This window comes from Drosophila rhopaloa, unplaced genomic scaffold, assembly GCF_018152115.1.
Source record: "Drosophila rhopaloa isolate 14029-0021.01 unplaced genomic scaffold, ASM1815211v1 contig_3, whole genome shotgun sequence".
Classification (NCBI taxonomy): Eukaryota; Metazoa; Arthropoda; class Insecta; order Diptera; family Drosophilidae; genus Drosophila; species Drosophila rhopaloa.
In genome coordinates this window covers 2,448,167-2,460,486 of record NW_025335123.1, presented here as the reverse complement: position 1 = coordinate 2,460,486, position 12,320 = coordinate 2,448,167, and the positions used below count along the sequence as shown (strand labels likewise).

General features: G+C 39.4%; 1 protein-coding gene across 2 annotated transcripts; it reads right to left on the bottom strand.

The window, feature by feature from the left end:
* Window positions 1-1,944: 1,944 nt before the first annotated feature.
* On the bottom strand, window positions 1,945-12,191 carry LOC108052343. 2 transcript variants are annotated; one of them, XM_017134725.2, is made up of 6 exons: window positions 11,819-12,191; window positions 9,397-10,171; window positions 8,324-8,630; window positions 4,275-4,451; window positions 3,375-3,519; window positions 1,945-2,528 (listed from the first exon to the last, which is right to left on the bottom strand). In XM_017134725.2, the coding sequence occupies exons 2-6, from the start codon at window positions 9,939-9,941 to the stop codon at window positions 2,149-2,151; spliced, it is 1,554 nt and encodes a 517-aa protein (XP_016990214.2). In that variant the 5' UTR covers window positions 9,942-10,171; window positions 11,819-12,191; the 3' UTR covers window positions 1,945-2,148. The 2 variants fall into 2 exon arrangements, with proteins under 2 accessions (XP_016990214.2, XP_044317076.1); XM_044461141.1 differs by lacking the exon at window positions 11,819-12,191 and having other exon boundaries at window positions 9,397-10,179.
* Window positions 12,192-12,320: the final 129 nt, after the last annotated feature.

Genomic DNA, 12,320 nt, shown 5'->3' with positions numbered 1-12,320 from the left:
GAAATATAACCAATTGCATAATACAAATAAAATTCGATAAAAAATATCTTTTCGCGGCTTTATCGTTTTCCCAATACCCGATCTATGCCTCAAAGCCTAGTACCTAGATCGACGAAAACTGTACCGCAGTCATGAGAGAGAGCGAGAGGCAAACAGCTGGCGTACACTTTTCGTCAAGGTTTTTTTCAGTTCGACGAAAAAATACCAGAAAATTGCATTGCCATCTTTTGGCATGCGCTTTCACTGAACATTTTAAAAAATGGAGGGAAAAAATTAAAAGCCCGCAAAAGTCGATTGCAGAAGTTTACATGTGAGGACAAAATAATATTAAAACTATCTGGGGTGCCTCTTGTCAGATTAAAATTATTTTTTTTTTGGTCAAAAATGTACGAAAAAACCCAATAAAAGTGCAGCTATGAACTTTAAATTAGCATATAATTATCAGTAAATTAAAAAAAAAATTGTATTGTTTTTTAATTTCGTTGTACAACTGCAGACTTGTCTTGCCAAGGTAGTTGATAATATCTTTTAAAGGCCCTTTCCCGCAAATACGATATTTGAATTTTAACTGCTTGTCAACAAACCCAGCTGATTGACAGTCTCGAAATGTTGGTCACACTGGAATGATTAACGTTTTTACGCTAGTGTACTCGTTTGTCGATCTGGATACTAGGCTTTAGCGCGTAATTCAAAATAGTATTGTGATAAGAAATGTAATTTTTACCTTTATTCACTTCAACCAATAAACTATTCTGTTAATAATAAAGTGAATAATTGATACAAATTCCGCTCTATCAATAAAATGTAAAAGGGATTTTTCCTTTATTCAGTTGCAACTATTTTACTTTTAATTTTTATACCCTTGCAGAGGGTATTATAATTTTGGTCAAAAGTGTGCAACGCAGTGAAGGAGACATCTCCGACCCTATAAAGTATATATATTCTTGATCAGGATCACCTCCTGAGTTGATATAGCCATGTCCGTCTGTCCGTCTGTCCGTCTGTCCGTCTGTCCGTCTGTCCGTCTGTCCGTCTGTCCGTCTGTCCGTCTGTCTGTCCGTCTGTCTGTTTCTACGCGAACTAGTCTCTCAGTTTTAAAGATATCGAATTGAAACTTTGCACACACCCTTCTTTCCTTTGCACGCAGTATATAAGTCGGAACGGCCGGGATCGGCCGACTATATCCTATAGCTGCCATATAACTGATTGATCGGAAATGCCATAACTCTGCTGTTTGTTAGGTTAGGAAGTTGGGACTTTCTATGGGTTTTATATTTGGCCAATCAATCCGACGTACCAAATTTCATAAGGATCGGCCGACTATATCTTATAGCTGCCATATAACTGATTGATCGGAAATGCCATAACTTTGGTGTTTGTAAAGTTAGGAAGTTGGGATTTTCTATGGGTTTTATATTTGGCCAATCAATCCGACGTACCAAATTTCATAAGGATCGGCCGACTATATCTTATAGCTGCCATATAACTGATTGATCGGAAATGCCATAACTTTGGTGTTTGTAAAGTTAGGAAGTTGGGATTTTCTATGGGTTTTATATTTGGCCAATCAATCAGACGTACCAAATTTCATAAGGATCGGCCGACTATATCTTATAGCTGCCATATAACTGATTGATCGGAAATGCCATAACTTTGGTGTTTGTTAAGTTAGGAAGTTGGGATTTTCTATGGGTTTTATTTTTGCCTAATCAATCCGACATATCAAATTTCATAAGGATCGGCCGACTATATTCTATATCTGCCATATAACTGAACGATTGGAAATGCCATAACTTTGGTGTTTTTAAAGTTAGGAAGTTGGGATTTTTTATGAGTATTAAGAATGCATTATGAATGATTTTGGAGAATATAATTTGCAGAATATTCTGCAAGGGTATTTCAACTTCGGCTCCGCCCGAAGTTAGCTTTCCTTTCTTGTTAAATATACGTAGGTATTAAATACAACTAAAACGAAAGGACATCAAAACACATTTTGGCCCTTAACCGCTTGCAAAACGCTTTCAAGATCCTTTCGGCCAACCGAAAGATACATAAGTACGGTAATATTGCTAAAGTTAGACCTTAATTTGGTACCACTCGTTAGACGAATCCGTCAGTCTCTGGGAGGCCCCTCCATTAACTAGTTAGTTAGTAGACACGACCGTAAGGCAGGGTATTTGGATAGTAGGGCATCAGGAACTTGGCCCCGAAACGCGGCTGCGACTGCGCCGATTCGCTGCTGGAGGAGAACATCGAGGTGCAGATCTCGGCCCTATCCCGATGCAGCCGGCTGCTGCTGTTCGAGGTGCTCGTCCCGGCGATTCCCAGGCCCAGTCCCAGACTCAGTCCGGCTCCATGTCGCCGCTCCCGACGACGTGACCGGATCAGCGAGAAGATGGCCACCACCACGGCCACCAGGAAGATCAGGCCCAGCACACAGAACGAGATCGCCAGCTTGGAGATGGACAGACAGAGGGTTCCCTCGCCGGGACCAGGTTGACTCCTCACATGCGGCGCATAATCCTCTCCTGAAATATAATCTCTGTTGTTATTCCACATAAAAGATGTATCCTATTTCTACGCATATTCAAATTTGTAAAAAAAAACACTAAAAAGTTAAAGACAAGATCATGATAAAAAATTCTGTCTATAAATAATTTTTATTTTTAAATGAGAACGGAAGCTATCTTTGCATTATGTTTTCTGGATCAACTCGATTTTTCGGGGTTTTAATCAAAGCCCTGGGAAATTGTGGTCGAATGTTGGAATATCAATGAATTCGTTATAAAATTTCAAATCAAGTGGCCTTCACAGCTAAAACCAAATACATTTTTAATACATACAGTCATTGTAAGAGCAAAAAGCGCCTTATGTTTTTTTATTATGGCCAAAAGTTAACTCCCGAACAGAATTAAAACTCCCTTAGTTATGTTGATCAAGAATTGGATGGTCGAAAATGGTTCCTCTACTGCGTAACAAACTTTAACCAAAATGAAAATACCCTTTACATGGCTAAAAAAAAGGGAACAATAATAATTGAATGACGAAAAAGGTGTGTAATCTAAAGTGATCTCTAACAAAATAAATGTATTCGAATTGGAAAATCTATGTTTGCAATTGTTCCAATCAATCAAAATCATGTGAAAGTGAAAACTAAACAGTCAATTAAAAATTAATGAACCTCAAGTTAGGAAAGTTTGTTTTCAAGATTCGAGTGTTCAAATGTAATAGAGAAGGAAACTGGAAAATGTTTGGGTGTTAAGCACCCCCTTAACTTGGGTGTTGCGGCATCCGTGACTGGCACGCATTCCCACTGCCACTCCCGCATCCCCCACCACCCACATCCACCCCCAATCCCAATCCCGCCCACTCACCGCTCATGTTGTGGCGCCTGTCGTACCGCAGGCGGTCCACCTCGATTTGGGGAGCAGTCACGGCCAGCGAATTGAACACCTCGATGCGGGCCAAGTGCTGCTCGGCACTCAACGCCGGCGGAGGCGTCTTCTGGCGACAGTTTAGCTGGAATCGAAAGGGAATCGGTATAGTAAACACATTGCATCGGTGCAGTAGGCACCGGTGGAGGCAGTGCATCGGGTGGTGCACTGGTGCACTGGTGGCTAAGTGGGTACGTGGCTCCACTTGGCTGCATTTCGGTGCAATAACCACATTAATTAGCAGACGCAACAACACGCTACGATGGGCAGCTGAAAAACAGAAGCGGCAGTGGCAACACTTTCGTTTTCGTTGCAATTAATTGAGATGCATACGAGTGGTGCTTTTTTGTCGGTGCACAGAAAAAAAAAATACACTGCATTATAATTAATTGTTTGGCTCTCATGTCAAGGCTATTACCATTTAAAGTTTTAATGGTAGCTTAGGATCTCTAAGAATCTGTCCTAAAGAACTTCAAATTTGGGAAATGCGTGTAAAAATTATTGACTGAGGAATCGAACTCGTGTCCCGCGACTTTAATGTACAATTTTGTTATATTAATTTTATTATAATTGGTATAATTATTTACTCAAGCTGGCTTAATATTTCAAAAGGTGTGCAAGTGCAAATTAAATTCTCTTTCAGTATAAACATATTTATCACGTATATTAATTATATACCTTTAAAAGAATTATTTCCTTACTAAAGAATTGAACTCCTATCTACCAAACATTAAACTCTGCTGGACAACAACAACGTTTTTTCTTCAAAATTTATAATGCAATGGTTTTTTTCTCTGTGCAGTTACAGTGTGGTGTGTAGTACAAGCATGTGGCACTCACAGTCGGACACTTCCCCTTGCAAAGCTGCACGCCACAGCTGACGTGGAGGCGTTCGCGGTCCGGGAACTTGAAGGCGGGAAACGTGGCCGCGAACGTCCGCTCGACCAGGTCTTCCTCGTGCTGCTTGGACCATCCCTCCTCCGCCGGCCGGTGCTGGGTGTGCAGAGCGGGCATTACCTGGCCATGGAAACGGGCACAATTAGTATATCCACAGCTATGCATGGTAAACAAGGTTGTCTTATTACTGTTAGTTAGCCACATGTGTTTTGAAAACATAACATATTTGTTGATTACAAAGCGGTGGCCAAAATATATCACCCTGATCATTATCCTTAGGACTGCTTTGAAAACAAGAATACAAACTCAAATCTAACTACATATGCATAATGTTAATGATTTAAAAACATTATCTTTACTAAACATGTGTGGAGAAGTTCTGTATGTAACTTTAAAATTATCTTGTGTGATTAATAAATTAATAAATTTCAACATTTTTCCGATGACACTGCCCTATAGTAATAAAAAAAATTTAATTTTTCTTTTAAGTAGACAATTTTTAAGTCCATATAATAATTTAAAGATATCCCCAAGTTTTAATTATTTTGCCTCTCTAAAAAACATCGTTTATGGAGTGACTCAGGTGAAGTCCAACTACACAATAAAGTGCTAAAAATAAATGTAAAGAACTCAAGAAAAATAAAAAAATTTGGAACCACCCCATAAATTTGTTATGTCACATTTGTGTGACAAACTGGGAATATGAACCAGTTGTCTCCCGTTGCGGTCGCTGTCCCTGAACCTGAACCCTAACTTTGAACTGCCAACCATTTGGGCGCTTTTGATGGCCTTCTTTTATCGCCGGTTATACAACAACTCGGGGTGACAAAACACCGGCTCACACGCCGACATTTCGGTCATTTCCGTTACGTATAATGCAGTATACAAGTAGTACTGCCAAGAAAACTGAGAAAAGGTGGCGAACCAATTGTCATGTGGCCAAGTTCAATGACAACAATACAGAGTTTCAAGTAGTCTGCACTACTACACATATGCATATAGTGCAATATGGTATACGGTATGATGCATGTGCGATCGCTGGAAACAGATGTATGGAATTACAAGACGCTGCGATTTACATCTCGCCATTGTTGGTGGTAACTAAAACAAAAGCGAGGAAGCAAGGTAACTTAATCAAACCGAAGTTATTATACTCTTGAAAAAATCCAAATGAATGTATTAATATTTTACGAAATTCTTTAGGTCTTTATAAAAGCCTTTAAGGCACTAATCTTTCAAGTTTTAGGAAATAATCGTTATAATTCCCAAGTGGTTCTAGACAGTAAACGGCCTCTGATGATGATGAATTTCTCTGATCTGTGTAACGTACAACTTAATTAAATTGCAGCCCAGGCTTAACAAGAGGTCACGATATGATGACCATAATTATAATACCCACAGGGAGGGTGTATAAAAAAACAGGGCCCAAGGCACGTTGATTAGCTTAGACGGCGATGTCTAGTTTCAATTTACACGCCCAAGCACGTGTTTCCCCATGTGCGGGTGTATGTGAATGCGAAACTTGAGACAATAACGAGAAAAAGCAAATTGTTGCGGAAGTTCAAAAGAGTTCACGTGCAGAAAGATTGTACAAATGCAAATGTACAAATTGCCGCGCAAAAGATTTCCTTCACGGCACAGATAACCTGTTACCTATCATCCCTGAAATCAAATAATCGAAATAATCGCAAGGATTTTTAATTATCGATAGTCACATATTTAACGGTTATTATACCGTGTAGGAGGGCCCCAGGATCGGTTACGATGTGTGCTCTCCCTGTTAACGGTACATGCACTGTGGGTTAAATTCTAGAGATTCTACGCCAGAAAGTGGGCCACCATCATCGGCGGCGTTCGCAGACAAAAGACGCGGTTTTTATTTCACTTTTCCTCCACGCTCTGACCCAGAAGTGTTTCTAAACCAAACAAATCAACCTGTGATGGGTGCGCGCATAAATTTGCAATCGCACTGGAGCGTCTTGAAGAAGTTAAGAGCAAAAAAAAAAAAAATGTAAAAAAGCGCAGAAAAATAAAACAATAAACCAACGCAAAAGAAAATGAAATGTGCTAAAACGGAAGACAGCCGCCAAGACTTGAACAATAAAACAAACATAAAATGCAAATGGTTTTCTGTGTGCCTTCTTCTCGCCCGTTCCGTTAAAATAAAACAGAAATTAAGCCGTGTGATTTTTCTAGCTCTGCCCTGACCACCAACAACACAAACATAAAGAAGTAGCGAAGCGTCTAGTTGGAGATTTGTTTGACCCATTTAAGGCAGCTTCGTGAATGAATGACATGTGCACAAAGCTGCGACGGCCGGCGACCAAAATGCAAATGCCTGGCATTGGCATTGCCCACCGTCGCACAGTGGAAAAAAGAATAATAAAAAGTTATGTTATGAACGAATGGAAAACCTCTAAAAAAAAACTCAGCTTTAAGGCAAAAATTTAAAGACATAAAATCTATATTTTTAAATTTTATAAAGTTTCGTTAATAAATTAAAATATAAAATGTTAATCTTTGTAATACTTTTTTAAAGATAAGATAATTCTAATTTATAAGTAGAAAGTATTTATGGTCTAAACTTGGAGTATACGTTTGGGATTATTAATTATTAATTATTAATTTACAAATTTTTAAAGTTGAACTTGCGTTTATAAAATGATTTTTAATTTAAGCTTTGGATATAAGTAAGAGAAACAAGTTTGCTAAAGGTCATCTCTTTTCGAGTCCAGGACTTGAACTCGAAAATCTTGCCATATTAAAATCTTTTTGTTTTGCAACTGGCCCCACTGTTGATTGGCTCAGTGGTGCTGATGAAGATTGTGGTGTCGGGGAGTCGAGGGCGGAGATGGGGCAACCGCAAACAGGGGCACGTCAAAATGCTAAACGATAAATATTTCTATGTATTTCACTGTTGGCTAATTGTTGTGACCTCCTAATTTACTCAAGAAGAACTGAAGAACTGAAGAACTTGGGGAGCCCAGGGAAGCCAGGGAACCTAGAAAACAGAAAGCCCAGAGAAGAGAGAACAGTTCGCAGGCGTTCCTTCGGTTATTTTTGTTTTTCCGACTTCGGCTAATGGTTTCGTTTGGTTTGGGCCTGCTTGGCTGGGCAACGAAAACTGTTCTAACGCTGATCGCGTAATTACGGCTAACAGTTTCGGTTTTGCTGCCGTTTGCCTCACATTTAATGTCGGTGCTGTAATAACTGTTACACTTAATGAGCCGCTGCTTTTGGGCGGGAAAAAATGTTTAAAATGTATCAGGGGCAGGGGCATCCAATCAATCGGGTCTCGGAACACCGTTTTCCATCTATGGAGATTTCCCTTTCGTTGCGATCAAGAAATCAATGAGTGAGAATGGACCACTAAATGGCTTTTGTTTTACATTTTCGTGCCTTTAAAATGCACTTAAAGTTTTCCAAAGCGAATCACATAAATGTTGAAGTTATAAAATCATTTACTTTCTATTAGCAATTTGAAATCTAAATTCGAAGGCTGTTTATTGTTCAAAAGAATAAACAATAAACATAAACAATGTCTTTCCAAAATAAATATTTATTTGTGAGTGTAAAAAAGAAGAACTTTAAGCTTTTTCCCAATTTGTTTTTATTTGTGTTTTACTTTTTTAAGACATTTTCCGTTGCAGTTAGCTAAAAAATAATGGTTTAACTTCCATTCAGCTTTCTTTATGATGCAGTTCTGTATACCCCCATTGCTACCCTCTAGATGTCGTCTATAAAAATGAAAGTTAAATGCGATCACTCGCAGATCGCCCCACAGCATCGAGATCGTCGTTAATTAATGACTTTCCGTTCGCCTCATCGCGTCTAGTTTTGGTTTCTTCTCCGCTCTAACGGTTCAGCGTAGAATGTCGCGCCGCCGGCACCTGTTACGCAAATGACCGATCCACGAGATACATGTGTATCTATATCTCTGTCTACATCTACATCTGTCCATCTGGGGAGCAGCATCAGCCCGATCCACTCACCTGCTCGTCGATGGGACAGCCACGTGCATCCAGCAGCTGCTGCGTGGACTCGCCCAATCCGTCGAGGGCCGCACAGTCCACCACCCGCACTCCGATGTTCCCGGGAACGATGGCCCGCACGGTCAGGGTGGTGGCCACGCCCACCTCCACGGACCCGGTTCCGTTGGGGCCACCCAACTCCAGCCAGATCCTCACCCGCGGCGTCTCCATGTGGTGGTGCTGGCTGTGGGTGGTGCTCGTCGGTGGGGCAGGTGGTGCGGACAGAGCTGGGACCGCAGCCGCGGCCAAGGCCCGCATCCGAGCATTCCTGGAGGAGTAGAAAATAATTATGTACTAATACTCCTCATCAGCTGAATATTCTTCCCGATAAACAGGGAAAGCCACAAATGCATTCTACAGTTTACCAAAATAAATTCAGCTTCATCGTTGTCTTTACTTATATGATCAGTCATCTTTCCTTAGTTTAATTTAATCAACACAGTTTAAAGTTGTTATATTTATCATTACCCATTAAAACTTTGAAAAGTGTTTAAGCAGATGTAGATCGAATCAAGACTATCAACTGTCATGTTGAAAAATGCGGAAATGTTGAACGAGATTCGATTGTATCATTTGATATTAATAAGTAAATTGGATGAATAATAGTTTAGAGAAGCTCATCTGAGTTTATTTTTGAGTAATGTACTTTGTATTAATCCTATTTTTAAAACTCAATTAAAATTAATATTTATCTTGTCTTTTAATTTTAAATTTGTTTAATTGTTCTGCGAATTTTAAATTAATATGCACATTTAATCTATCTAAAGGATGAAAGAGGGAAACCAAGAGATTTGTCATCCGTTTTTAGATTTATAACTTTTAAATATTTAATTATAAATACATTTTTTATGCTTGTTGATAAGAATTTGTGTATCAATGTTTTACATGGAATTAAATTGACTGACGAATGGATTTTTATGCATTCATTCAATTTATTATTTATTTATTGCTTTCATAATCTGTTTTTATGCTTTCTGAATTGTGGATTGGAGTGATTTATACTTTATCCCTACTGATGATACTCCATGACTCACCTCTCGCGTCCGTTGTCCTGTCGCAGGACGGGCAGTGGCATTCCCATCGCGTTGGCCGGAAGCTGGCACCGCACGGCGCTGAGGATGTCGGTGCTCTGGCGGAGCTTCTGCTCCTTCTGGAGCATCACCCGCACCGAGTACTCCAGACTGCCATCCCCGAGCGGCTCCGCCCGCACCCCGCATCCCGAGGTGGGGATGCGCAGGTGCAGCCGGGTGGAGTCCTGGCCCCGCGCCCGGCACTCCAGCGGAAAGTCCTTGGCGTAGAGCAGCCCCCGGAAGGGTCGACTCAGCTCCAGGTGCATCTCGAGCAACTCCCGGCTGCAGTTCACCTGCAGCGTCTGGATTTGCATGGTGGCATTCTCGTTAATGGAATTCTCTGCCGTTCTGGTTGCCCAGCCAGCATGACACACAAATTGCGGCAGATGCAACACTCCGATAACGGCGACCATCGGCAGCAGCTGGCCGAGATTGAAGCCATGCCGAGTCCGAGTCCAAGTCCGAGTGGAGGATGGGGATGAGGATGCGGCGGCGCTGAAGGAGAACATGTTTCTTCCGATTTCCCGTTTTCGCCGACGGACTAGGCAACACGCCCCGGCGATCAAAACCGCAAATGATGCCACTTGTTGCTGCTGTCTTTCGATGTTGCTGCTGTCACTAGATGTTGCCGCTGCGCTGTTGCTGTTAATGTTGATGTTGCTGCTGGAACCGCCGACACCTGTTGCCGTGTGGCCAACTCTTAATTGGCCTACTCCCAGTCCAAGTTCGAGAATCTTGTCTGCGAAATGGAAATGGATTGTTTGCTTAGCTCGGATTTTGGGTCAAGTCTGCAAGCTGTTTAAGTGTGATGTTTTTTTTTGAGCTGTTACTGTTTTCTAATAAGATTGTATACTTGTAAAATTACAATTTTTAAAGACCCAAGTAAAGTATTTGAAGGGCTTAAGTCTAATAGTTTACTAACTTCAAAGTTTTAATAGAATATTAAAACTGTTTTACTATTGTCAAAGTCTAAATATGTTATAGTTAAAAAATCTTTGAATTTGAATGGAATTGTGGCTTAACGTTGATTTTAATTTAAGTTAAATATATTTTTTATGTATTTCTGTGAAGTTTATTTTGAAACAATTACAATTATAGAATAAATGTACACCTATATATACATATTTTAAGTATATTGATGAAATAAATTCATACTTACTAACACTTCCTACATCTGATTATCACATCACATAAACTGAGAAAACTTTCTGATAAATGAATGTATCTCAAATGGTATTTATACTACTTTGCTATATACATCTATCTTCTTATATTGTATTATTTGAAACAAAATAAAGGAAAGATAGTGCCACCATCCTCAAATGACTGTCAATCAATGATTGCAATCGATTCTACGGGTATCGAAAAGGGAAAGGGGGAAATGCCTGCCACTTTATGTAATTTATAATTGCCAAATAAACGAGAGGCCAATTTGGGAGCCCTTCCCTGCCCATTTTCAATGCGATGCGATACGATGCCAATTCCGCGCCGAAAGCGGGTCAAGTTTGTCCCATATTTGTTGATTGGACTATAGCTATGAGGCTGGCCGCTGAAGATGTTGCAGCACGGCGAACAAATAAATAAATAAATGCGATAAAGGCAAACACCAAAGCTTAAATCAACATCAACATAATGCGTTTGCAACTTTGCGTAATCCTATTTGATGTTACTGGCTGCTCGTTGGTTATTCGCTCATTGTGCTGTCTATTTGTATTTGTGATTCCCATCTCTTATTAACTCTTGTGGGCATTGTAATCAGCCCAATTAACAATAAAACTTTGCTATAAAAAAATACAAAATAAACCTTACAAAGTTGGCAGTGGCAGTGGGATTACTCGCCCTTCACTCTGGTCGCCTTTTCTTTTAGGTGTGTGAGGTAAATAAGTCTGTGTCCTTAATCCTTGATCTTAGACTTAAACTTCTTTTTTGATATTAATTATTTACGATTTTAAACTAGATTTGTTATGTTTGTGTTTTTTTTTATTATTTATTATTATTCTTATCCTATATACATATATTCACTATACATACATTATAATCAAGATAGAAAATAAATAAAAAATACACTTAAATTCAAACAAAAAAGCATATGACTTAGGAAATATATGTATACAACTTGATTTCCTTGCTTTTTTTTTTTTTGCTACACGTTTTTTTATTTTCTAATATTTTATTGTTTGCCAAATAAAAAAAATTTTAAAGAAATAAATGTATCCAAAAAATTAGATAAAATCTAGAACAATTTTTTTAGTTTACCTGTGCGATCTTGGGTGCTTTTAAAAACACAATACCTTTCTAACTAACTAAGCCTTTATTCTTAATCCTTCGAGCTTAATTGGGATACATTATAAACTATTCACATCTAATTTCTAAATTGTAAGCTTACCGCAAATAATGTGTTTTGAAAATCGTTTCTTTGTCCTTTATCCTCGTCCTATAAATTGCATCACTTTCTTCGAAATCTATTGGTGATTTCTTGTTCTTTTTTTTGTTTCCACTTATTTAAAAAATATTTGCACACAGCAAAAAAAAATCAAATTTCTTGCGCAATTTTGCGGTCAATCGTATTGCGAAAAAAGCAGAAGAACCGCAATTTTCAAATTGGTTAATTATCAGCCACTACGCATGCGCGCACTTCACACGCTCTCAAGTGCAAAACAGTAAAAACCGTAAAAAAAAACAAGAAAATCAGAAGAAAAGCTCGCGAAACGCCCGATGAAGAAGTCTCAAGAAGACAAGCGCGCGCCACCGAGTGTGCAGATGCAATGCACCGGGCCAATTCCGAATCCGAGTCCAGAAGTTAACTTGTGTTAGCCAAGTTAGTCGCGAGCGCAGATAGCAAAACAACAACAAGGGGAAGGGGCGAAAAAGCGGCGGAAGACGTTAAC

Excerpts from the sequence above, each read along its gene's own strand:
- LOC108052343 (XM_017134725.2), bottom strand. The coding sequence starts at position 9,941 with ATGTTCTCCTTCAGCGCCGCCGCATCCTCATCCCCATCCTCCACTCGG. Across the intron at positions 8,631-9,396 it reads CAGGACAACGGACGCGAGAG|GAATGCTCGGATGCGGGCCT; the intron begins GTGAGTCATGGA and ends CTACTCCTCCAG. Across the intron at positions 2,529-3,374 it reads CAGGCGCCACAACATGAGCG|GAGAGGATTATGCGCCGCAT; the intron begins GTGAGTGGGCGG and ends ATTATATTTCAG.